General features: G+C 35.7%; 1 protein-coding gene across 4 annotated transcripts in view; it reads left to right on the top strand.

Moving 5' to 3' along the window:
* The window catches only part of USP34 (ubiquitin specific peptidase 34), a 243,180-nt gene that overhangs the window by 172,540 nt on the left and 44,043 nt on the right, over window positions 1-26,597 (top strand). For all 4 annotated transcript variants that reach the window (XM_060117859.1, XM_060117860.1, XM_060117858.1 and 1 more), the window contains 13 exons: window positions 172-276; window positions 2,494-2,549; window positions 2,647-2,767; window positions 10,748-10,931; window positions 11,377-11,537; window positions 15,003-15,068; window positions 16,625-16,771; window positions 16,861-16,917; window positions 17,013-17,090; window positions 17,466-17,560; window positions 19,146-19,318; window positions 21,972-22,125; window positions 23,674-23,752. In XM_060117859.1, coding sequence (XP_059973842.1) covers window positions 172-276; window positions 2,494-2,549; window positions 2,647-2,767; window positions 10,748-10,931; window positions 11,377-11,537; window positions 15,003-15,068; window positions 16,625-16,771; window positions 16,861-16,917; window positions 17,013-17,090; window positions 17,466-17,560; window positions 19,146-19,318; window positions 21,972-22,125; window positions 23,674-23,752 — 1,476 coding nt within the window. The remainder of the gene's footprint in view (window positions 1-171; window positions 277-2,493; window positions 2,550-2,646; window positions 2,768-10,747; window positions 10,932-11,376; window positions 11,538-15,002; window positions 15,069-16,624; window positions 16,772-16,860; window positions 16,918-17,012; window positions 17,091-17,465; window positions 17,561-19,145; window positions 19,319-21,971; window positions 22,126-23,673; window positions 23,753-26,597) is intronic.

The raw sequence follows: 26,597 nt of genomic DNA, 5'->3' as shown, positions 1-26,597 counted from the left end.
ACAGACACTAGGAGTATTCTCTTCATTTTGGGGGCTTAAATTTTGAAAACTGTTTAGTTTGTAGGGATTTAATTTTTTTTATAAAGCTTGTAGTTTTTAAAATGTATTATAATTTTAAGTTATTTTCCCCTTTTAAACTATTTTCACAAAGTTTAAATTTTTTTTTAATAGATAGATGATTATGAAGAAGAACCAATGTTAAAACCTGGATGTAAAGAATATTTTTGGTTGTTGTGCAAATTAGTTGACAACATACATATAAAGGATGCTAGTCAGGTATGTTCAGAAAGTTATACATTAACTTGTTAATAGAGATGAATTATGCACTTGTATGTTCATGAATTTATAGGTTGTTATCATTAAGGACATTTTTATCAATCTGTAATGAGTTGAAAATGTCATAATTTTTCTACTGTATTTGTACCTTTTTGTTCTGCTCTAATTTCTTTCTTCTTTTTACTCTGACCTTAGTCGAAATGTCTTCATTTGGTACTTACAAGTAGTTTCCTGTGTCTTGTAAGATTTGTGGATATAAAATCTTATTTGGAATGTGAACTTTAGACTTTAAATATACAGCTTTCTATAGTAGCAAGTGGATTCTGAGAATGTAAAATAAAATTGCAATTCAAATAGAAATTACTTTAAGCTAAAGAAACACTATCAGTTTGCTGATCTACTAATTTTCTTATGAGACTAAAATGATACTTCTATCCAAAGAAATACTTAAAACAAGTGTATTTCAAAGACAAACTTTGCCACATAAAAACTTTTATTTTTTCTTTTTATAAATTTAGTAAGCTAAAATACATCTAATTGATCTCAGAAAAATGAGAAATGCTTGAAAAAGATACATTTAAATATTTAGGAAACCTTTTCTGTCAATTTTTTTTTCATGTATTTCCATCAAAGTCCAGTATATACACTTTATATTTTAAGAATCCTATCGTGTTTGAACTTCCTACTTTTAAGGAACAGTTTACATCTGAATTCTTATTCTACTTTTCATTTAAGAAATAATTATAAAAATTAATATTGAGCATGTTTTAATTTTCTCTTCCAGTTTTATTGAGTTATAATTGTCATACAGCACTGTGTAAGTTTAAGGTATATAGCATAATGACTTGACTTACACGTATCATGAAATGATTACCACAATAAGTATAGTGAACATCATCTCATATTGATACAAAATTAAAGAAACGGAAAAAAATATTTTTCCTCGTGATGAGCACTTTACTCTCTCAACAACTTTTTTTAAAAATTAATTAATTAATTTATTTATTTATTGGCTGTGTTGGGTCTTCGCTGCTGCGCATGAGCTTTCTCTGGTTGTGGCGAGCTGGGGCTACTCTTTGTTGTGGTGCGTGGGCTTCTCATTGTGGTGGCTTCTCTTGTTGCGGAGCACGGGCTCTAGGCTCCCAGGCTTCAGTAGTTGTGGCTTGCGGGCTCTAGAGCACAGGCTCAATAGTTGTGCCACACAGGCTTAGTTGCTCCACAGCATGTGAGATCTTCCCGGACCAGGGCTTGAACCCATGTCCCCTGCATTGACAGGTGGATTCTTAACCACTGTGCCACCAGGGAAGTCCTCAATAACTTTTATATATATGTATATATAACATACAGCAGTGTTAATTATATTTATCATGTTGTGCATTACCTCCTTAGTACTTACGTATCTTATATCTTTTGACTACCAGTTCCAGTCCTCCCTCCCCCCCCAAACATGTCTTAATGTATTTGACTTTATCCATAAAATGTTGATTCCAGGTAGACATTGATTTTTCTTTAAACCTGTGGTTGCCTGTTTAAAGTATGAATCTAATATTCTTGCTTGCTAGTCAAAGTAATTTTCCTACTTAGTGATCTGAATTTCTTTGAGAATCCTCTTTTTTTTTTTTTGGCCATACTATGTGGCTTGTGGGATGTTAGTTCCCCAACCAGGGATTGAGCCTGCACCCTTGGCGGTGAAAGCATGGAATCCTAACCACCACTGGACCACCAGGAAATTCCCTGGAATCCTCTTAAATTAAGTTCTATTTTATGAAATCTGTTTTAATTTTGTTGCTCAGTTATAATGAGAATTAAAGCTCTCTGAAATGAACTGTGCATTTAAGTTTATTTCTAAAAGTGGTATTAGAAACGAAACTTGGTGAATTGTATGGTATGTTAATTACATCTCAGTAAAATTGTTAAAGAAAAAATAAGTCAAACCTAGTGTCTTCTCATTAAATTACCGTGACTCTCATGATTTATCACCAATATTTCATTGATTCTTTTTTGAAGGACTATCAGTGATGTGTTTATAAGTATAATTTATTGACATCATGTATAAGTAAAGAGTAGTTATATTATTTATAATTTAATTGACATGTTAATGAATTCGGAGAACCAAATTCTTGTTACTTAAAAGGAAAGGATTTTTTGTTTTAATAATATCTGAAATAGTGAACATAAAAATCTGTGTTTGAATTTGTATTTTCTCTTTGTATTAAGACAACACTCCTCGACCTGGATGCTTTGGCACGACATTTAGCTGACTGTATTCGAAGGTAAAATTTGATGTGAAATTGACAGTTATATTGTTGAGAAAAGATAAAGAACGTAATTTTATGAACTGTCTTGTTTTGCTTGTATTCTTTTTTGTAGCAGGGAGATCCTTGATCATCAAGATGGTAATATAGAAGATGATGGGCTTACAGGACTCCTAAGGCTTGCAACAAGTGTTATTAAACACAAACCACCCTTTAAATTTTCAAGGGAAGGACAGGTTGGTAGTAAGACATCCAAGTATTTATATGAAATAAGATTGAACTTTTTTGTATTGTTTCCTTGTATGTGGGTATGTTAAATTTCCTTAAACATGCAAACATGAAGTTTACCAGAACTTTATTACTAGCAGGAACAGTGAACTTTGAATAAGATGAATCCTAGAAATATGAATCTTAGCCTTGTTTTTAGAATGCAGAACAAGTTTTAATTACTATGACTGTATATAGAGAGGCAGTCTCTGCTTAATTGTAGATTTTTATAGAATTCAATATTTTGAATTAGTAACTTAACACAATGGAATTAATAAGTAGTCATTTTAGAGTACTTATTGGTTTCATTTCTTAAAGGCCCATTTGATATAAAATCTATAATTGACTTTGATAACACCTAATAACTCTATACCAACAAATGTCTAATTTCTCTTTAGATTACGTTATTTACTGTCATTGGCACTTTTGTCGTTGTCTTCAGTAAGGGAAGTTAGTTATGGTTTGGAGGATTGATATCTTGAGGTTACTGATTGTGTTAGGAAACACAGGAATAACCAAAAGAATGGAAGATTGTCCCCATGAGCATAGGCTCAGGGATTCTTAAGATAAACTTAAGGTGACAGTCTTATCTGTCTTAAATCTGTGCTACTACCCTTATTTCACAAAGCCCTGTTTTGTGGGTTTTCTCCTGGATCTTTTAAAATTTTTCTATTACACTTCACTGGGAATAGCTTGATTTATTTATAGTCTTGCTGGTTGAAGTCTTACATTATATAAACCAATATGTAACTTTTATTCCAAAATATAAATGTATTAATTGATATTTCTGATAACATATCATTGTAAAGCAAAAGTCATTTTAAAGAAAGAAAAAAATTTTTAGGTACTGCTGACAAAAATATTCCTATATATTTTAATTTCATATGATATTTTGGTAATGGCCTTCCAGGACTTTCTATGGTTATATTAAATACATAGGTATATAATTTATATTATGTAAATACTATTCTGTGATTTGTGTTCTTCATTTAAAATGAATCCATCAGGGCCTCCCTGGTGGCGCAAGTGGTTGAGAGTCCGCCTGCCGATGCAGGGGATACGGGTTCGTGCCCCGGTCTGGGAGGATCCCATATGCCGCGGAGCGGCTGGGCCCGTGAGCCATGGCCGCTGAGCCTGCGCGTCCGGAGCCTGCGCGTCCGGAGCCTGTGCTCCGCAACGGGGGAGGCCACAACAGTGAGAGGCCCGCATACCGCAAAAAAAAAAAAAAAAAAAAAAAAATGAATCCATCAAAAAAGAAAATACATTAAAAAGTTGAATACATAGAGAAATAATTTAATCTTTATTGACATTTATGTTGTTGGTAGTTGTAAAAAAAAAAACTGCAGAGAACATCTTTGTATACCTGTTCCATTGTATACTCATATAAATTCTTAAGACTAAATTTGATTCATTTTAATCAGAATACATCAATTTACAAAAGGCTCTATCAGTTTATACTCCCAGCCACACTGTGTAAGAATACCACTTTCTCAGACATCCCCACATTCCTTACGTGACAAGTCTTTGCCACTCTCACTATTTTAGTTTTATTTCCTTGGTTATTGTTGAAGATGAGTGTCTTTTCATTTATATATCGTCCACTTGTATTAACTTGCAGTTTGCTGTTCATAATCTGCATGTATTCTTCTGTCATTTTTCTTATTTATTTTTGAAAGTTCTTTATTTTGAAAATATCAACTCTTTTCCTGTCACATATATGTGCAGGAAATATTTCCAAGAGCTTTGTCTTCATTATTTGTATATATTTTTTAAGACCACTTGTTTTTTTCCTTCTCTCTTTTGTTTATTGATTTATACAATTGATTATCTTAGGCAAAATTTTTGAGCCCTTGTAAGGTAGATACTGTCATTAGATGCCATTTTGACAGATGATGAAACTAAGGCATAGACAGGTTAAACAACTTGCTTCACTGAGGACACTCAAGACTCTTTACTTGACCAAGCTTCTAACCACTAAGCAATACTGTCTGCAGGTGTTAAAACCTTAAATACACTGTTCTGTAATATGCTTTTTTCACCTACCTTATAGATTCTCCATATCAATAGATATAGAGTTAATTCATTCTTCATAACAACTGCATAATATTTTTTTTCTGGAAAGATGTGATATATCTAACTAGCTTCCTAATGTTGAGCATTACCTTACACTACTATAAGTGATGTTTCAGGGAAAATGTTTATACATCCATCATTTAGGAAATCTGTACGAAAAAATTCTAGAAGTAGAACTGCTGGTTTACGAGGTATATACCTTTGTGATTTTGGTCAGAACAACCATGATGCTCTCTGTGGAGGCTGAACTGATTTATGGTCCCACCTACAATGTCTGTGAGCCAAGTGCCAATTTTCCCACATTCCTACCAACCCAGTGTATAATCAAATTTAATTTCTGCCAGTCTGATAAGTGGAAACCATTCTCTTAGTTTTATTTTTCATTTTTTTGTAAGTATGAGTAAGGTTGAGCTTCTTCTCATGTGTTTGAAAGCCATTTATTTGTATTATCTTTTCTCTGACATGCTCAAATCCTGTCCTCATTTTCCTTTCATGTATATACATGGTCCTTTTCTTGATAATTTGTAGAATTTTTGTGTGAAGGAAATTGGCATATGTACTTGGATTTATTTCTGGACTTTCTTTTTCACTCTACAGGTCTATTCATTCACCAATATTATATCCTAACTAAGTAGATTCACAGTTTTTAGTTAATATCTTGTAGAGATGGTCCATCTTTATTATTACTCCTTTTCAGAATTGTCCTGGTTGTTTATTTTTCCACACGAACTTTAGAATCAGTGTGTCTCATTCTTTCAAAAATTAAAATTCTGATACTTTTTAAATTGGGGTTGTGTTAAATTTATGGATTGATGTAGAAAAATTGAAATTATATTAAATTGCCTATACAAGAACAGGATTTGTCTTCTTATTTATAGGAGACCAGTGTTGTGTTTTCCAATTTAATGTTTTCATTTAGAATTTGAATTTTAGGAATTTTAAAATAAGGTTATTCCTGGGGATTTTCTTTGTTTAGGTATCATAAATACACTCTTTTCTTCTATTTTGTTTTCTGATGAGTTGTTTATGTGGAGTAAGGATTTTTGTGTGTGAATTTGTTGCAGGCCACCTTAAGTTCACTTACTGTTTGTAGAATTTTTTTTCTCAGTTATCTTTGTGTTTATCTTCAGTATTGTCTTTGATTTTTCATTTGTTTTTAGTTTGTTGTCTTCAAGTAATTTTTTTACTCCTTCATTTTTAAGTCTTAACTCTCTCTGTTCTTTCACCTAATTTTGTCTAGAACCTCCAGAACAGTGTTAAATAATAGTTGTTTTTATTGTTTATTGTTTACTAATAGTTGTTTATTGAGAAGGTTTTAATGTTTGTGTAGTCAAAACTTTAGTTTCCCATTGTGTTTTTGGTGAGATTAGAAACCTTTAGAAGCTTTTTTTCAGGAGAGGTATGTAGTCTGAATTGACATTTTCAAAGCTGTACTCATGTTCTAGGGGGAGATCTAGACTACAGGTAGAGAACTAGAAGGGCAAGTGTGAGGGTGAGGGGTCCAGTTAAGAAGTTTTGCAGAGGGATGATGATGAAAAGTGGTTGGACTTAGGATATTTATTGAAGATAGAGTTCACAAGACTTAAATTTTGAGAAGATTGTGAGGTGGGAGAGAGAATGACTAATCAAGAATGACTTCTCAATTTTAAGCCTGAGAAACTAAGTGAATGATAATTGCCATTTACTAAGAAAGGGGAAATTTAGGATAGATAAGATTGCGGGGGATGGGGTATCAAAATCAGTAGTTCTATTTTGGACATGTTAAATTTGAAATGTCAATTTGGTATCCAAGTGCAGGTGCTTAAGGCAGTTGGTGTTGCTGTATTATTAAGAAGTCGTCCTTATCACCAAGATACTAAAAATACCTGTTCTTCTGTAATAATTTTACTTTATTATTTATTAATTTTTAAAAATTTCATTTAGAATTTATCGAGGAGTAACTGTTTTCCATAAAGAGACTTATAGTAAATATTTTAGGCTTGCCAGGCCACATATGGTCTCCCTCACCACCACCATCACCACCGCTACTGCTGCTGCTGCTTCCTCTCCTTCCTCACCTCCCTGCTTCCTCTTTCCTCTTCTTCCTCCCTTCTACTCCCTCTTCCCTTCTTCTAATTCCCCTTTAAGAGTATAAACCCCACTCTTTATTTCTACTACCTTGTATAGTACCTAGCAAATATATGTTGAACAAATGGATGATTAAGACTCAGTCCTGATTCTTAAGAACTGACGATCTAATGGTTCATTTGTTCAGCAGGTAATTATTGAGAAGTCTGCCTCATGCAAAATTCGTATGTACCTTCACAAATAATATCATGACTGTTCATGATATTTGTAATTCATGGTAAAGAATAAGAGCCATTAAAGGGATACAATCAGAGGTATGGAAGATCAGATAGTATTGACGGGATTAGGAAAGGCTTTGAAGATGATAAAGCTTTTGTAACCAGGATAAAGTCCTTAAGTAGAAAAGTAAGGGAAACATTTAAGTCACAGAAAAGAGTATGAATGAAAAAATCAGTCCTACGAAACCACTGAGTATGTGCAGGATATTGAATGATAGTTCAATTTGGCTTGAGCTTGAGGAAATATGGAGGAGGTAATTTGGGGAAACTAGGTGGCCATCTGTTGTGGTCACAAGAGGTTTTTTTTTTTTGCGGTACGCGGGCCTCTCACTGTTGTGGCCCCTCCCATCGCGGAGCACAGGCTCCGGACACGCAGGCTCAGCGGCCATGGCTCACGGGCCCAGCCGCTCCGCGGCATGTAGGATCTTCCCAGACCGGGGCACGAACCCATGTCCCCTGCATCGGCAGGTGGACTCTCAACCACTGCGCCACCAGGGAAGCCCCAGGAGGTTATTTTTATATGTACAATAAAATAAAAGCATTACTTTTATAATTTAAAAGAGGGGCCTTTCAAGTTTTTGATCAGTCAAATAATGTCAGAAATATGCTTTAACAGAATAAATCTGGTAATAGATTGAGAGGCAGCATACTTTTTCAAACTTTTTTTGAAGTGGTCTTCTAGCATTTATTGCTCACATATTTTTTAAAGAATTTTGGAAAACCTAGGTGTCCTGTCACAGATTTTTTAATTTTAAGAAATTTCTAGATTTTTTTCAAGTTTAAGTATTTTTTTAAATTGAAGTTGATGTAGAATATATAAGTTACAGGTGAACATCATAGTGATTCACAATTTTTAAAAGTTACACTCCATTTAGAAAAGAAGAGAAAAGGGAAAAAAAACATTAAAATTTGTTTTGGTTGAGAACAATGAGTCCAAAAAGATCTTTAAAATATAGCACTTACAGAAAAAAATAAATACATAAAAGTTATACTCCATTTATAGTCATTATAAAATATTGGCTACACTCCCTGCATTGTACAGTTTATCCTAGCTTTAAGTATTTTTAAAGCATATTATTTCCAGAGTATTGTTGAAATTGATAGAATAGTTATTTCCTATGACTACATGATGTTGTCTTAAATTTCTTCCATATTTAATTATCATTACATTACATGTATTTGGACATGGGCAATCAAAGCAATGTAAATAGACTTTGAATTTTGCCAAGTAAGTATGAAACATTAAAAATGAAATTTTATTGAAAATTATGCATTAACAAGCAGGGTATATGGATTTTTAAATTAATTCATATAGTTGTAGATGGATATTCCTTATTAAGCTAGAATGACCATGTATTCATTCTCTTCCTACTTTATATTTCTATAGATAGAAGTTGTGAGAAACCTTGTTTCACATTGTTTTACAGTGAGAAACCACAGTGAAAAACCGTGTTTACATACTGTTTACAGTAGGAATGTTTTAACAGCGTTATTTAACTCTTTGAATTTCTTCTGAATTACATGTCAAAGATCACACTCTGGAATCAGAAATTATTTTTAATATTCTCTCAGGTATCAGTTTGAGGTTCTTCTTTCTGTGAAGTATACTAAAATGGCTGTACCATTATTTATCAAATGGATATGTTAATATATATGTTACTCTTTCACTTAGGACACCTGCTTTCCTGGTAAACTCAGAGTGAGGAAAATAAAAATATTGTTCATTTCAGCATGCTTTTACCAATCCTAATGTTTCAATAAAATATTTTTATCACAGGCTTTAAATGTATTTTGTCAAAACTTTGGAGCTATGGTTATTTAGCTCGTTCAGTTTCTAGATCTAAACTGATTAGCAAAGATAGTTCATTGTTAAACTAGTTATTTGCTAATTCTATTTCTGTTTGAGTGAGTGACTTTATTTTCCAGTTCATGTAAATATGTTACTCTGTGTCTCCAAGACAGTTATCTCACCTCTGAATTACAGAATAGACAAGACATAATCTTACTGTCAGTCTGTCAACTATATAAAATAAGCCTCTATTCACCTTCAGTATTTCTTAGCCAACTGTACCTTTCTTTGCCAAGTCAGGAACTATGCACTGTACTTTCTTTGACAGTAGTGAGATGGAGGAGGTGAGGTCATTAATGGGAAAATATTCTGAATTGTCCTTCATTTGGTACCTCTGTCAGAGGTTCCCTAGACCACTCCCAGATTCACTGATTCACTGGAAGGACTCAAAGGACTCAGCGTGTAATTGTATTCATGACAAGTTTTATTACAGCAAAATAATAGAAAATGAAATCAGCAAAAGAAAAAGCATGGGACCAAGTGTGGTGAAATGAGGTATGCCCTTCTGAGAGTCCCCTCCCAGTGGAGTTGCATAGGACGTGCTTAATTCCCCCAGCAATGAGTGTGACAACATGTGTGAGGTGTTGTCTACCAGGGATGCTCTCTTCAGCCTAGGAGTCCAGGGGTTTTATCAGGGGGTGGGTCATGTAGGCACATAGTACCTGCATAACTGACCACAGTCAATGAAATTCCAGACTCCCAGTTAGAAAGCAGGTATTCTGCATAAACGAAATACAAATTGGTACAGTGAGCCACTTTTATCACTTGCGGAAAGTTTTATAACAGAGGAGGGAACTGTTGACCATTCAGGTGTTCAGGTGACAGCCAGGAGCCAACTTTACAATGTAGCCTTTCTAAGGATAGCAGAGTCTCAGTCTTAACAATATTACCTCTTTTCTATACAGTACCCCAGGAGGTTCTATACCCCAGAACAATGTACCATTGTAGTACTTGAGATTGAGATGGGTGAGGGAGATAACTTCCTTTGGAATAGTAGCAAAGGACCAATTAAAGAACAAGTGGGAAAGGTGGCCCTTTCTCAGGCAGATTAAATTTAGGGAAAAGTATATCTAGAATGGTAAAGCCTTGCATCTCAGTTTGAACTTCACTGGTATTGAAGTTAAGAGCTTGGTGTTTTAAATCCTTAGTATAGCACCTGCCAAATCTGACTCCAGGCGAGATGCTTAACCTGTTTTGTTTGTTTTGTTTTGAGGCCTCTGAATAGTATTTGGCACTTCTAAGTGCTCATTATGGGTAAGTTGCTGCTTTGGCTGCTACTGCTATTTAAATTATTAGAGTGAAGTAAGGAGAAACTTAAGTAAATGCAGAGGCATTCAAGATAGAGAGTAATGAGTCCTGAGCTAACATGTTTGGTCACTGAATGGAGTGGAAAATAGTAGCATTGTAGATGTGACTCTAAGAATGAGCTATAAGGTATCAAGAGGGAGAGAAGAGTGAAGGTGAAGCTCCTACCCCCATTCCATTTTCCCTAAGAGAAATGAACATTGGGAATACTTTCAGATGATGGTATATGATGCTCCTTTAAGTTTTTAAACAATCTTTTAATAAATTGTAGATTGTCATATAGTCCATTTTACTCTATGTAACTTATTAATTTTATTTGGAATATAGTTAATTTCCGAGTTTAGATAATATACTTGGTCTTTCTTTTTTTTTTCCAGGAATTTTTAAGAGATATCTTCAATCTCCTGTTTTTGTTGCCTAGTCTAAAAGATAGACAACAGCCAAAGTGCAAATCACATTCTTCGAGAGCTGCTGCTTATGATTTGTTAGTGGAGATGGTAAAGGGATCTGTCGAAAACTACAGATTAATACATAACTGGGTTATGGCACAACACATGCAGTGTGAGCATTCTTCTTTTCCTTTAACCTTTCTAAATTTTGTTTGTAGAAATGAGATTTTGGAGGGCATGATTTAAAGAAAGAATTCACCATTCATACCTTTTAACATTAAAAACTGTTGTTGCTAGGACATACTGAAGTTAAAAAGTAAACATTAGTTTTTGGGAAAGAAACAGTTGTGATGGACTTTTTAAAGATATGTGAAATACTTTGGCATTTTTGGGTTAAATAATTTAGTGCCAAGAAAAGACAAGTTTTGACAGTCCTTTCAATATTTAGGAATGAGTTAGTTTTACTATGTGTTCTAACCAATTTAAAAAATAACCATATGTTTTATGTATATGAACTAAATAAGTAATAGTTGTAGTGGCTATTAATGAAAGCAGAATATATTATGTTTAATAGTTTGTTTGGGGGGGGCATCCTTTCCTCCCTCTTTTTTCAGCAGCTCATGCACCTTATAAATGGGACTACTGGCCTCATGAAGATGTCCGTGCTGAGTGTAGATTTGTTGGCCTGACTAACCTTGGAGCTACTTGTTACTTGGCTTCTACTATTCAGCAACTTTACATGATACCCGAGGCAAGACAGGCTGTCTTCACTGCTAAGGTACAGTTTTCCTTACTTTAAAAATTAAAACTATAGGGACCTCCCTGGTGGTGCAGTGGTTAAGAATCCACCTGCCAATGCAGGGGACACGGGTTTTATCCCTGTTCCAGGAAGATCCCACATGCCACAGAGCAACTAAGCCTGTGCACCGCAACTTCTGAGCGTGCACTCTGGAGCCCGTGAGCCAAAACTAGTGAGCCCGCATGCCACAACTACTGAAGCCCAAGTGCTCTAGGGCCTGCATGCCACAACTACTGAAGCCGTGTGCTGCAGCTACTAAAGCCTGCGTGCCTAGAGCCTGTGCTCCGCAACGAGAAGCCACCACACTGAGAAGCCTGCGCACTGCAATTAAGAGTAGTCCCAACTCACTGCAACTAGAGAAAGTACGCGTGTAGCAGTGAAGATCCAACACAGCCAAAAAAAAAAAAAAAAAAATTAAAACTATAAAACAATTTTAAAACTTTGTTGACAAATCTTGATTCAATTTAGTAAAATGTTGTTTGAGAAAATAATTTGAGTTAAAATTGACAAACTTTGGGCTTCCGTGGTGGCGCAGTGGTTAAGAATCCACCTGCCATTGCAAGGGACACGGGTTCGAGCCCTGGTCCGGGAAGATCCCACATGCCACAGAGCGACTAAGCCCTTGCGCCACAGATACTGAGCCTGCGCTCTAGAGCCCATGTGCCACCACTACTGAAGCTCACATGCCTGGAGTCCATGCTCCGCCACAAGAGAAGTCACTGCAGTTAGAATCCCGCGGACCAAAACGAGTAGCTTCCACTCGCTGCAACTAGAGAAAGCCCACGCACAGCAGCAAAGACCCAATGTAGCTTCAAATAAATTAAATTAAAAAGTTTTTTTGACAAAATTTGATATTACTGCTAACTTATGTATATTTTAATTATTTTTACATTTCAATTGATTACTCCAAACACTGTAGTATAATTTCTTTATTTATCAAAGGAAAACACAGTTGTAGAATATACACGCTCATTGTATCAAATGAACACGATATTTTCAGTAAAAATAAATGCAAATTTTAATTATATAGAAAATAAGCAAAGCCTAAAACAAAGTAGGAAATTAGTACCAGAATCACTGAACTTATTTATCCTAAAGTAAATTTGATTGTGGCCTAGTGTATTTGAGTAGGCTCTGCTTATGTTTTTTTTTTTTTTTTGCCATACGTGGGCCTCTCACTGTTGTGGCCTCTCCCGTTGCTGAGGACAGGCTCCAGACACGCAGGCCCAGTGGCCACAGCTCATGGGCCCAGCCGCTTCGCGGCATGTGGGATCTTCCCAGACCGGGGCACGAACCCGTGTCCCCTGCATCGGCAGGCGGACTCAACCACTGCGCCACCAGGGAAGCCCCTGCTTATGTTATTTTTGTTAACTTGTGCATTGTAGTTTTCATTTTTTGTTTACCATGGGCTATTTTTTAGTTTGCCTTCTGCACTGCTTTTACAATTTTTTGGCAGCTTTTTTTTTTTTTTTTTTTTAATTTTATTTATTTATTTTTGGCTGCATTGGGTCTTCGTTGCTGCGTGTGGGCTTTCTCTAGTTGCAGTGAGCCGGGGCTACTCTTCGTTGTGGTGCATGGGCTTCTCATTGCGGTGGCTTCTCTTGTTGCAGAGCACAGGCTCTAGAGCACAGGCTCAGTAGTTGTGGCACACAGGCTTAGTTGCTCGACGGCATATGGGATTTTCCCAGACCAGGGCTCGAACCCATGTCCCCTGCATTGGCAGGCAGATTCTTAACCACTGTGCCACCAGGGAAGCCCTGGCAGACTTCATTTATGCTTGCACTTGGGTTTTTATTTTCTTCCATCATGTCATCTGGATGTCCTTGCATTTTTCCCCCTTACAAAGTACTGCAATTCTTTATTTATCTTCAGTGAATCCTTACTATGTTTAAGTTATGCTTCAGGGTCTCTAAAGCATACTCAGTATACTCAAGTGTGGGTTTGTTTTTTGGCTTTAGTTAAATTGATGTTTTTAAGTTGATCATCTAACTGACTATTAGAAATAGTTGAATAATTGATTTCATTTAGCATGTGGAAATTTTCTTTCTTTCTTTTTTTTTTTTTTTGTGGTATGCGGGCCTCTCACTGTTGTGGCCTCTCCCGTTGCGGAGCACAGGCTCCGGAGCGCAGGCCCATCGGCCATGGCTCATGGGCCCAGCCGCTCCGCGGCATGTGGGATCTTCCCGGACCGGGGCATGAACCCGCGTACCCTGCATCGGCAGGCGGACTCTCAACCACTGCGCCACCAGGGAAGCCCAGCATGTGGAAATTTTGGTGACTAAATTTGGTTGCCCCCATCTGTATAATTTTATAGAACCACTTACCAAAGAAGCATGTATTCAGTGATTTTCTTTTTTAGGTGGTGACTTGACCACAATTTGTAGTTTCTCTTCCTTATATTTAATGATCATCTTTTAGCCATTAGCACTGTCAGGAATTAGTGTGTTAGCAACAGAAAAAACAATCAGATGTGCTAACTGTGAATCAGTCTCAGAAATGGTATTTTTGATTAAAAACTAAATTTAGACTTGTCTCTACATAAGGAATTCTTACAGAATAGAATTATTTTCTGATTTTTCACAGAGAGATTAAAGAAAACTACATGTATTTTACTTGTGGTAGAATATACACAATGTAAAATTTATCCTATTAACCATGTATAAGTGTACCGTTCTGCGGTATTAAGTATACTCAGATTGCAACCATCACCACCATCAATCTCCAGAATTTTTTCACCTCCTCCAGGTGAAACTGTACCCATTAGATACTTTACTCCCCATTCTCCCTTCACCCATACCCCTTGCAGCCATTATTCTACTTCCTGTCTCTATGAATTTGACTACTCTAGGTACCTCATATAAGTGGAATCATACAATATTAGCCCCTTTGTGACTGCCTTATTTCACTTAGCATAATGTCTTCAAGATTCATCCACTTTTTCAAAATTTGAATCTCAATTAATGTCCTTTAATATTTAGAGGACTTTCAAAGATCTTGGCCAGTAGTACCCTGCAGTGTTAAGGATCTGCTGCTCTAGAAAAAAATAAAGATAATACTAGATGAGGGTGAGATGTCATTTGTTAATATAATATATTCTTTAATGTATGGATTTATTTGTGGAAAAGGTGTTTTCTGTTCTTGCAAAATCGCCAACTTGTAAATGCTTCTGTTCAGCATTGAACCAAAAAGTGCTGATCTGGAAAGCAGTTTTAAAATCTCTTTATTCAGTTTCCTTACATAATAGTTATGGCCATATTTGTATAATGAACAAAATACTCCAATTTTTAAAATGCTAAAATTGTTAACGAAAAAATACTGTGCTTTTCCTACATATGGCTAAAATAATGAAAACAGTGTTAAGCACATTGTAATACTTTCTTTTCTAGAATGTCTAATTTACCATCATCATTATGTGTTAATGGAAAGTTTTTTCTTAATTTACAGTATTCTGAAGATATGAAGCACAAGACCACTCTCCTGGAGCTTCAAAAAATGTTTACATATTTAATGGTATGTTTGAGAATTGGGTATGGAAAACTAATTAGATATACCCATTGACCAACAGTGAAAACGTTAATTGGAGTTCATTTGTATTGGCCTGTCCTGACCATATACTCTTATTTTTCCAATTGACTTTGTCAGTTGCTGATATTCTTTGTCAGTGAATTTTAACTGTCATATTTCAGTCATCTACATTTTGTTAATTTATCCTTTGAAGAATTTCTTGTATCTGATCCATTTTTTATCAGAAGGTCACACCTCCCCCCTTAGTCTTAGGGTTTTCCAACTGATTTTTCTTTGTCCTTCTTAATGTCCACCCCCAAAACTATAAAAGTAATTAATCTTTAAAAAACAACAAATCTAAATATATTACTCCCCTAGTTAAAACTCTTCAGTGGTTCTTTATTATGAAAAGAACAGTATCCAGGTTCAGTCAGGATGGCACACATCCCCTGTGATTCTGCCCCTCCCCTTTAACCTCCTTTCTTATCCTTCCCCACATCCAGCCTCACCCTGTAGTAACTGTAAGCCTTTTGAAGCCCATCACCCTTTTGCTTCATTGCTTGTGCAGTTATTTATGCTGCTCCTACTGCCTGTGGCACTCTTCCAATAGTACTCTTCTCCATTTTCTTCCATTTCTCATCCTTCAGGAATCAACTTGGTTTTCTTGAGAAAGTCTGTCCTCTAAGAGACCAAAAATTCCACAGAGTACCTCCATGTCACCATAATTCTGTTGTACCAGCACTTGTATTGAAAGTTACTTGTCTCACCTATTAGAATTTGGAGGACAAAGATCTTACCATATTTATTCCCATGTATTTCATCTTGTGAGACTAAATAAATGAGACTTTTTTTTTTTTTTTTTTTTTTTTGCCGTATGCGGGCCTCTCACTGCTGTGGCCTCTCCCATTGTGGAGCACAGGCTCCGGACTCACAGGCTCAGCGGCCATGGCTCACGGGCCCAGCCGCTCGGCAGCACGTGGGATCTTCCCGGACTGGGGCACGAACCCGTGTTCCCTGCATTGGCAGGTGGACTCTCAACCACTGCACCACCAGGGAAGCCCATAAATGAGATTTTTAACAAAATTAAAAGATGTTAGTTATCCCTTGATTCCACTTATAATCTCCTTTTAACAGAGTTGGAACATGCTATTGAACTGGCAAAGCACTTTTACTGCTCTTTTAAACTACTAAACCAAGGTTCAGTTGATAGGAGAACTTATGCACCCTGCAAAGGCTTTGTATTTTATGCTTCATGATACAAACCTCCATCCTTCGAATCCCAAATTTCTTCCTAGAAATTCCTAGGCTTAAAAAATAAAAATTTCTTAACTTACGGTCATTTAAGCATCTTCTGGCACCGAGACTATTGAACTGAAAAGGCAATCAGAATCAAACAGAAATGAAATAGAAGAGAGCATTTTCATACTTTCCTTGTAGATTTACTACCTGTTTCTTTGTTGTTCATTCAATAACCTTGTGATAATTTTTATTTTTATTTGAGATCTAGATTTACTTGATTGTTTTATAATCCTCCTCCTCACCGCCCTCCTTTTCTTTCACAGGAGAGTGAATGCAAAGCATATAATCCTAGACCCTTTTGTAAAACATACACCATGGATAAGCAGCCTCTGAACACTGGGGAGCAGAAAGATATGACAGAGTTTTTTACTGATCTGATTACTAAAATTGAAGAAATGTCTCCAGAACTGGTTAGTACCAGAACACTCAAGTTGCTTTGAAATTTTTACAGATTTGCTAAATTTTAAATTACTGACTTTCATTTGTATTTTTTTTAAAGAAAAATACTGTCAAAAGTTTGTTTGGAGGTGTAATTACAAACAATGTTGTATCCTTGGTAAGTGTTCTCCCTGTTCTTTGCTTTTTGGAAATCTTAATGTATATTTTAGCTTATTATGATAATTTACCAATTTTTGGCTATTGATTGACTAGGATTGTGAACATGTTAGTCAGACAGCTGAAGAGTTTTACACCGTGAGGTGCCAGGTGGCTGATATGAAGAACATTTATGTGAGTAATGTTGTATATATTTTAAAATTTTTTTTCTGCTTTTAACTATTTGTGTATAGCAGGCTTGTGGTTGTTACCTTGAGAGAAAATTAACTTTCACGTTTTCACCTATTTTCTTCTTGTGATGATACTCAAATAAAAATTAAAGGTAGATCACAAAGCTGATTTTTCCCAATCAAAATTTAAATACTTGAGTTTTTTAAAAATGTAGTAAGATTCAGAGCACCTTGTCAATATTTTTACTAAATTTAAGCATTTGCTTTTTTAAAACATGTTTTCCTTTGTGCATTCTGCCCAAATTGTAATTAATGCTTTTTGTATTTTTGCATGCTGTAAACAATAATGTGAAACTCTTAAGTGTGGTTTTATACACAGGAATCTCTTGATGAAGTTACTATTAAAGATACTTTAGAAGGTGACAACATGTATACTTGTTCTCATTGCGGGAAGAAAGTACGAGCTGAAAAAAGGTATGCTTTTTGAAACGTAATTTTCGTCATTTTGATAAATCATCAAATGGAAGTAAAACACAAACTTAGGATAAATTAATGTTAAACTTTTATGAAAATTATGTGATTAAGGTTATGGTCAGCTGCTTGGAACTCACTCTTATGCAGCAATTTTTCATTCAGTTATGCAAGTAAACTTTCAAGCACTCTTAAATCTTTTCAGATTTTTTTTTTTCCTTTTTATTAAGCAGATACTTACCAAGGTCTATATGATTGCTTAGCTCTCTGCCGTGCACTCAGTGGGGCATGATAAAGAGTCTACTCATGAATTGAAGACCTCTGAATCTCTAACGTGAGAGGTTTTTTTCCTTAAGAGCCAGCCATAAGATGCTTGGTTTAGGACAGAGTAGTTGGTTGGGTAAAGATGTTTCGGTCCTACCGATGAACATTGAAATTAGATTGAAAGAGCATCTTATGTAGTTCGTTACTAGAAACAAAGGCAGAGAAGTAGTCTGGTTAGATTCAGGCCGTCTCTTCAGATTGTTTATATCTTAATGCATGGTTTCACTGCCCTCCACAAGTCCTTTAGTGATTCTTAGCTGTCAGGATAAAGTTCATACTCTAACACTACACAGAAGACACTTCATATCTTGACTTCTTTATACTTCGTAACCTCATCATTTACCAGTCTCCCAAATAAACAATAATGATGAATTTTTAGAATTACTCCATCTGCTTGTGACATCCTTCCCCTACCTTCCTCAACTCCCTAAATTTCCTATTTAAAAGAGAAACTAAGCTCTTGGTTTAAACAAATTTTGTTTTAAATCCTATATACACTGAAGAATTATTCCCTGAAATTCATATTTTTCATAAATCCAAGTTTTTAAGTATATTTTGTTTAAACTGAAAAAAAATTTTTTTTAAACCTGAACTAGCAGTAAGTCATACCATAAGATTTAGTTAACCAGTTAACTTGCTCTGCTGCTGCTGGTGCTGCTGCTGTTATTGTTGTGGCTGTAATATGAGGCAACACTCGTTGAACGCTGTTTGCCAGGCAGCATTCTAAAAGTAGTGGCAGTAGGCACTTTAACTTCCATTTACAAATCAGGAATTAAGCTCTGAGAGGTTAAGTCACTTTTTTAGGGTCATATATCTAGTAATTGATACAGTCAGGCTTTGCAATTCTGCTATACAAAAATAAATTAAGGCTTATTTAAGGTGGAAAAGAAAACTCTGAACCAAAAACCTCCTTGCCTTTCAAGTATGATGTGACTCCTTTTTATGCTTCCATAGCACCTTTCATAGCTTCATCATGGCATATACCATAGTCCCCTATAGGTTTTTCATTTGTTTTCCTATCTAGACACAGGAAGGAAAGTCCTTTCAGAATGGAAAAAGTCATGTAAGAGGGGAATAGATAGATAGATAGATAGATAAGTAGGTAGATAGGTTGATTGATAGATTTAATAAGAACATGATTTAGAGTGCTATTTATTATTTACTCTGAATTGAATATTGAAATAAGTGTAGTGTAAATGTAATTGATAATAGCTAGAGTACTTCTGAAAGATAATTTTTAACAAATTTTGTTCTTGTCTTTCAGAGCATGTTTTAAGAAATTGCCTCGGATTCTGAGTTTCAATACTATGAGGTATACATTTAATATGGTCACAATGATGAAAGAGAAAGTGAACACACATTTTTCCTTCCCATTACGTTTGGATATGACACCCTATACAGAAGATTTTCTTATGGGAAAGAGTGACAGGAAAGAAGGTAATGGAAAATCTTTCTCTTGCCTATGTTTATTGTAAGTCTTCATGACAAGATAGTCATATTTATAAAGTTGTAATCAACTACACATTTAACAAAATCAAATTGAATCTTATAAAGGAGAATGTTTTTAAAGACAATATGGGCATATTCAGTCAGTTGGCCCATAAACGTTTTGTATCTACTAGGAGTGTGTTCTAGGCACCTTTCCAAGTGAATGAGATAAACATGGTTCCTGCCCTTGAAGAACTTAAGTCTGTTGGGTACGGCATATATTAAACAAGGAATTACAAACATGAAGTGTTGTCAGATAGTGAATATATCACAGATTGAGGGGAATCAGGGAGGGCTTTCAGGAGAAGGTGACATTTAAGCAGAGCCTGAGTAAGAGCTAGAGTGAGAGGAGTGGAGAAACTCTAGTGGGGGGCAGGGGGCTGATTAGGGGGTTGATGAGATAGGCAAAAGGGTGGCAGCCAGATCAGTTTTTTTGTAAGCCATCTTAATAATTTTGATCTTTATTTCAATGTGAAACCATTGGAAAATTTTAAGCAGGGAACTGAGATAACCAGGTGGGATCTTGGAAAAGGTTATTCTGACTATAACAATAGAAATGGATTAGAGGATGATAAAAGGAGTGTGGAGAGGCTGTTATGGTAAACCACAGTAATAGTAGCACAGAAGAGAAAGCATACCAACCAGTAGGGTTGGAGAGAAGCGCATGGCAATAGAGTTAGTAGAACTTGATGATTGAATGAATAAATGAATCGAACAAAGTTATTGAACATCTATCCACTGTTTAACTTGCTATTTTAGTAATAGGAATATAGTGACAACAAAGAACAAGGTCTCTGCCCCTATGAAGCTTACAGTTTAGTCAGTCTACTACTAGAGGAAGGAGAAGTCAAGAAAGGTTTCTGGCTTGATCAGTTAGGTGAATAGTGGGATCAGTATTTCAGGATCTCAAGAAGGAGGGAGTGTGGTCAGAAGTATTGAATACTAAATAAAGAAAAGAAACAGTTCCAGTAAGACCATGAGGGAAAATTATCTAACATGTTGAAGATCTCTGGTTATCAGACCAATTTAATTTGGGTGTTGCAGTAGGAAGGTGGATTGCAGCGAATTTAAAATGGCACTTGGTTCGAAAGTAGTTACCTCCCAATTGCTATTATTACGTCCATAAGACCAGTGATTTTCGAACATCTGTGTGTATGCCCCAAGGACCATGACGAGGAATGGAAATAGGTGAGAGGAGAGAAGAAAGCAGAATAGGGCCAGGTCTTACCTTTTCCATTCTTCTTTGGCCAAGAGAAGTTCCATTTTACATAAGAGTCCTGGCAATGTTTTGTTTGTATAGAAAGTTAAGCTGATTTAAATTTTTAAGATTTGAAGAGCCACCATATTATAAAATTTAGGAAAGAGAACCATATTTTAATCTTTATACTGCATTGCCTGGCACTTAATGAGCATCCAGTAAATGTTTTACTCTCACTAAATAGGAGCTGAGAGGTATAAACAATGAGTGTGGGCTACTTTTTCAAGAGAAGAACATATCTTTCTTTGAAGAGAGAGGATGGTGACTGTGGCTGTGAGGTGATACAGGGTTAAGGGAGAGAACTTTAAAGTTAGAATTGGAGTATGTTTAGAAGTTGCAGGAAATGAGGCAGAAGAGGTAAGTTTGAAAATGGAGACAAAGTTAAGAAGTTGGCATTGTATATATACATCCTACTTTTTAGAACATTTTCAAACCATTTGTAAAATTATAGCAAGACTGCGTAGTAACTGCTTCACTGTATTTTTCATAATGTCTCCATGTGTGGAAATAGCAAAAATTTATGCCAAGATAAAGGAATTTATTAGGCCACAAGTGATGCATTCAGAGTCAGATCCTAGTACATCCAAACTCCTCAGTCACTGCTCTGACACTCTCAGCCATTTCCTCCTCTTCACCTAATTGTTGCTTCAATTTTCAGGTTAGACTGTGCACTCAGGTTAACCAAATCTGCTCTCACTTATTTGCTTCTGATTATACCTTTCCTTTTGTGATGATGGAAATACAGATCGTAAATCATACATCTTCTGGAGTTTTTTCTTAATATCTCTTGTAATAACTTTTCAAATTGAAATCTCTGTGGGTGGGAAATATATGTTTTGTTTATTTTGTTTCTGTCTACATAAAGCTCCTAATACACAGTGTTTTCTATTAAGTGGTAAAACAGTTGGAAGCATGCTGCCAGTACAATGCTCCATTTTCCTTAGCATGAGACTAATAGGCATAAATATGTTAATACTTTTCAGATCTTGCGTTTGCCTGCTCCTAATAAAGATAATACAAAATGCTTCATTCAGGTTTATCTATTTCAAAAGGAAGAGCCAGATTAAGCAAAAAGGACATATTTTTCATTTACGTATTACATGGAGATTGTCCCTAGTCATGCACTGACACATGGTTGTTTTTCCAGTGACTTGTATAAATGTTCCTTAAAATTGTAGGCTATGAATGGTGAATGACTAGCATATAGGATTGTTTTGTACCTATTTGAATATATAAAGTATGTGCCTATTTCTATGCATAAAGTATAGTATATAAAGTGATTCTAAGATGTCACTGTGTGCAGTTTTCAAAATTATTGCCATTATTTTATGTAAATCATTCCAGGTTTTAAGGAAGTCAGTGATCATTCAAAAGACACAGAGAGCTATGAGTATGACTTGATAGGAGTGACTGTTCACACAGGAACAGCAGATGGTGGACACTATTACAGCTTCATTAGAGATATAGTCAATCCACATGCTTATAAAAACAATAAATGGTGAGTTTTAAATATTTTATTCTTGGGATTTAAAAAAATCTTTTTTCTTCTGTTTTTAAAGTATAAGCTTATGATAGTTTTCTTCTTGAGATACGTTTTCGGATTCTAGTTTTCTAAGAACTTTATAGTTGGGAAAGGGGGCACATAAAATGTTTAAATGAAAGCTTTCAAAAGACAATATGAATCTATCCTTAAACTTTATACATCTCCAGACTCTTCTGAGAATTTGATAAATTCTCGCCTAAGAAAAATGAACACACTCAAAGTTTTGCACACAACTTTAGATTCACAGACAATATTGCACCTTCCAAATCTTACCTACCTGTGTTCACTTATTCAAAAACTGTTTACTGGGCTTCCCTGGTGGCTCAGTGGTTGAGAGTCCGCCTGCCAATGCAGGGGACATGGGTTCGTGCCCCGGTCTGGGAAGGTCCCACATGCCACGGAGCGGCTGGGCCCGTGAGCCATAGCCGTTGGGCCTGTGTGTCCGGAGCCTGTGCTCCGCAACGGGAGAGGCCACAATAGTGAGAGGCCCATATACCGCAAAAAAAAAAAAACAACACAAAAACTGTTTACTGAATGCCTTTTATAGGGTGGCCACAAAGTCCTTATGTATTCCAGTTAGAAATTACCTGCATACTCCATTTTCTTCACCTTACCTTTCCCTTCTGACACACATTTTTTTTTATCATCTTTCATCAAGTTAATGGCTGGAAGTCATTCAGTCAGTCCTTAATAGCTGGTTTTTGGTCCTCAGATGTTGTTGAGTAAAGTCTCATGAATTGAGACTATTGATGTGCTAGACATTGTTCTAAATATTGGGGATATTGCTTTGAACAAAGTGTACATTGGTAAATTGATCTGCACTTAATAGAACAGTTTCGTTCAAATATTTCTCACTCTTTAAACCATCATATCCATGGTATCTTTACTTTGTCCATTTGAATATAAATTCTGAAATGGCATCTTTATCGTTGTAAGTTTTCCAAGCTCTTAATGTTTTCTTGTCCGATAGCTTTACATGTTAGAAAGTTATGCAAACTTTTTTTTTTTTTTTTTTTTTTTTTTTTTTTTTTTGCGGTATGCGGGCCTCTCACTGTTGTGGCCTCCCCCGTTGCGGAGCACAGGCTCCGGACGCGCAGGCTCCGGACGCGCAGGCTCAGCGGCCATGGCTCACGGGCCCAGCCGCTCCGCGGCATATGGGATCCTCCCAGACCGGGGCACGAACCCGTATCCCCTGCATCGGCAGGCGGACTCTCAACCACTTATGCAAACTTTTTATTCCTTGCTTTTATGAACTCTTGTTACTCCGAGGTTATAAATAGATCTATCAGATTTTAAGGTGGTTATGACTATGTTGTGAAATAATATTCCCAATTTCTACTGGATTAGAATTGTTGAAACAAGAGCTTAGTTAGAATTTACCACATATTAATAAGTTTGATCCGTATTTGTAATATATTAGAATGTAATCTAAATATTTTAAAAAGAGGCACAATACAGATTTATTACATATATACTTGATCAATACTATATGCTCTGCTTTAGGTATCTTTTTAATGATGCTGAGGTAAAACCTTTTGATTCTGCTCAACTTGCCTCTGAATGTTTTGGTGGAGAGATGACGGTAAGTTTTATTCAAAAGTTATAAATGGTTCATGACTTTCCAAGTGCTTTTCAGTATCATAAAATCCAATAGTAGAGTCATGTAACTTTCTTTTAATTCCTATAATTAAACCTAAAATGTATTTGTTTTTTGTTTAGTATAGTTTAGTATGTTTGGAGCATATACCAGACACTGGAAAATATTTTTTTTTGAAAATATATTTTAAATTACTATTTCTTCAACTGATTAAGAGGGTCTGATTAAGAAGGGTTAAGACTTACAATTGAAAAATAATAGTATAGGAATTGAATTACATTTCCACAAGACATCATGATTAAATAAGTTGTTTACTTAAATGCTTTGGGATTAGAACAGAAAGAAATTACTCTTTATTGACTTACTATGAGAAATCTTTGACAAGGAAGTTGGCTTAAGCTAAACTTTAAAGGTTGTTCCTTCAGTGCTTTCTATAACAGTAGCAACAACCTGGTTATTACTAGTGACAGGATAGAAAAAGGTTATCTGTTTTGTAATTATCAGTTAAGATATAAGAAAAGACAATTAGGTTGGAGTAGTGTTATAATAATTTCACTTCTTCATATGCAGTTTACCCTAGTACCAATTTTCTGAAAACTTTAAAAATAGCCTGTTGATTCTCACAAGTCAAGCATTAGAAAGTAATTTCTATTTCATAAAGAAGCTCAGATAAAGTTATATTTCCCTTTAATAGCCATGTTTATTGTGAAATAACTGGTCACATTCTGGATTTTAATGAAAAGGCTTTCTTAACTGCTCTTTGATGCTCTTACGTACTATTCTGAATAGAAAAGGAAAATTAGACAAATTCCTAACACTTGGAAAATGAGTAGAAGGAAATAATGAGTTACCATTGAAGCCATAACTAAACCTATTGCATCTCTAGATGTTATTCCTAGAATATTTCCTCAAAAAAAAGAAAGAAAAGATAAACAAGTAAACAGTGCAAAACTCTTCTTTTAAAAGATAGTTTTCCAGATTGCATGCCCATTTTATTAAGTTTTATATATTTGAAGAGAAATTAAGGAAAAAATCCCATTCACCATTGCAACAAAAAGAATAAAAATCCCTAGGAATAAACCTACCTAAGGAGGTAAAAGACCTGTACTCAGAAAACTGTAAGACACTGATGAAAGAAATCAAAGATGACACAGACAGATGGAGAGATATACCATGTTCTTGGATTGGAAGAATCAATATTGTGAAAATGACTATACTACCCAAAGCAATCTACAGATTCAATGCAATCCCTATCAAGCTACCAATGGCATTCTTCACAGAATTAGAACAAAAAATCTTACGATTCGTATGGAAACACAAAAGACCCCGAATAGCCAAAGCAATCTTGAGAAAGAAAAACGGAGCTGGAGGAATCAGGCTCCCCAACTTCAAACTAATCCAAAAGGTACAGTAATCAAGACAGTATGGTACTGGCACAAAAACAGAAATATAGATCAGTGGTACAGGATAGAATGCCCAGAGGTAAACCCAGGTACATATGGGCACCTAATTTACTACAAAGGAGGCAGGAACATACAATGGAGAAAAGACAGCCTCTTCAATAAGTGGTGCTGGGAAAACTGGGCAGCTACATGTAAAAGAATGAAATCAGAACACTACCTAACACCATACACAAAAATAAACTCCAAATGCATTAAAGACTTAAATGTAAGACCAGACACTATAAAACTTTTAGAGGAAAACATAGGAAAAACACTCTTTGACATAAACCACAGCAAGATCTTTCTTGACCCACCTCCTAGAGTAACAGAAATAAAAACAAAAATAAACAAATGGGACTTAAACTTGAAAGCTTTTGCACAGCAAAGGAAACCATAAACAAGACAAAAAGACAACCCGCAGAATGGGAGAAAATATTTGCAGATGAAACAACAGACAAAGGATTAATCTCCAAAATATACAAACAGCTCATGGAGTTCAGTATCAAAAAAACAAACAATCCAGTTAGAAAATGGGCAGAAGACCTAAATAAACATTTCACCAAGGAAGACATAGAGACAGCCAAGAGGCACATGAAAAGATGCTCAACATCACTAATTATTAGAGAACTGCAAATCAAAACTACAATGAGGTATCACCTCACGCCGGTCAGAATGGCCATTATCAAAAAAGCTAGAAACAGTAAATGCTGGAAAGGGTGTGGTGAAACGGGAACCCTCCTACACTGCTGGTGGGAATGTAAATTGATACAGCCACTAAAAAAAACAGTATGGAGGTTCCTTAAAAAACTAAAAATAGAATGCCATATGACCCAGCAATCCCACTACTGGGCATATACCTTGAGAAAACCATAATTCAAAAAGAGACATGCACCACAGTGTTCATTGCAGCACCATTTACAATAGCCAGGACATGGAACGAATCTAAATGTCCATTGACAGATGAATGGATAAAGAAGATGTGGCACATATATACAATGGAATATTACTCAGCTATAAAAAGAAATGAAATTCAGTTATTTGTAGTGAGGTGAATGGACCTAGAGTCTGACATATAGAGTGAAGTAAGTCAGAAAGAGAAAAACAAATACCGTATGCTAACGCACATATATGGAATCAAAAGAAAATGATACTGATGAACCTAGTTGCAGGGCAGGAATAAAGGGGTAGGCATAGAGAACGGACTTGATGACATGGGGTGGGAGGGCGAAGCTGGGGCGAAGTGAGAGTAGCATCAACATATATACACTACCGAATGTGAAATAGTTGACTGGTGGGAAGTAGCAGCATAGCACAGGGAGATCGGCTTGGTGCTTTGCGATGACCTAGAGGGGTGGGATAGGGAGGATGGGAGGGAGGCTCAAGAGGGA

This window comes from Mesoplodon densirostris, chromosome 14 (genome assembly GCF_025265405.1).
Source record: "Mesoplodon densirostris isolate mMesDen1 chromosome 14, mMesDen1 primary haplotype, whole genome shotgun sequence".
Taxonomy (NCBI): Eukaryota; Metazoa; Chordata; class Mammalia; order Artiodactyla; family Ziphiidae; genus Mesoplodon; species Mesoplodon densirostris.
The sequence above is the reverse complement of the archived record's forward strand: the minus strand, read 5'-3'. Positions and strand labels throughout refer to the sequence as shown.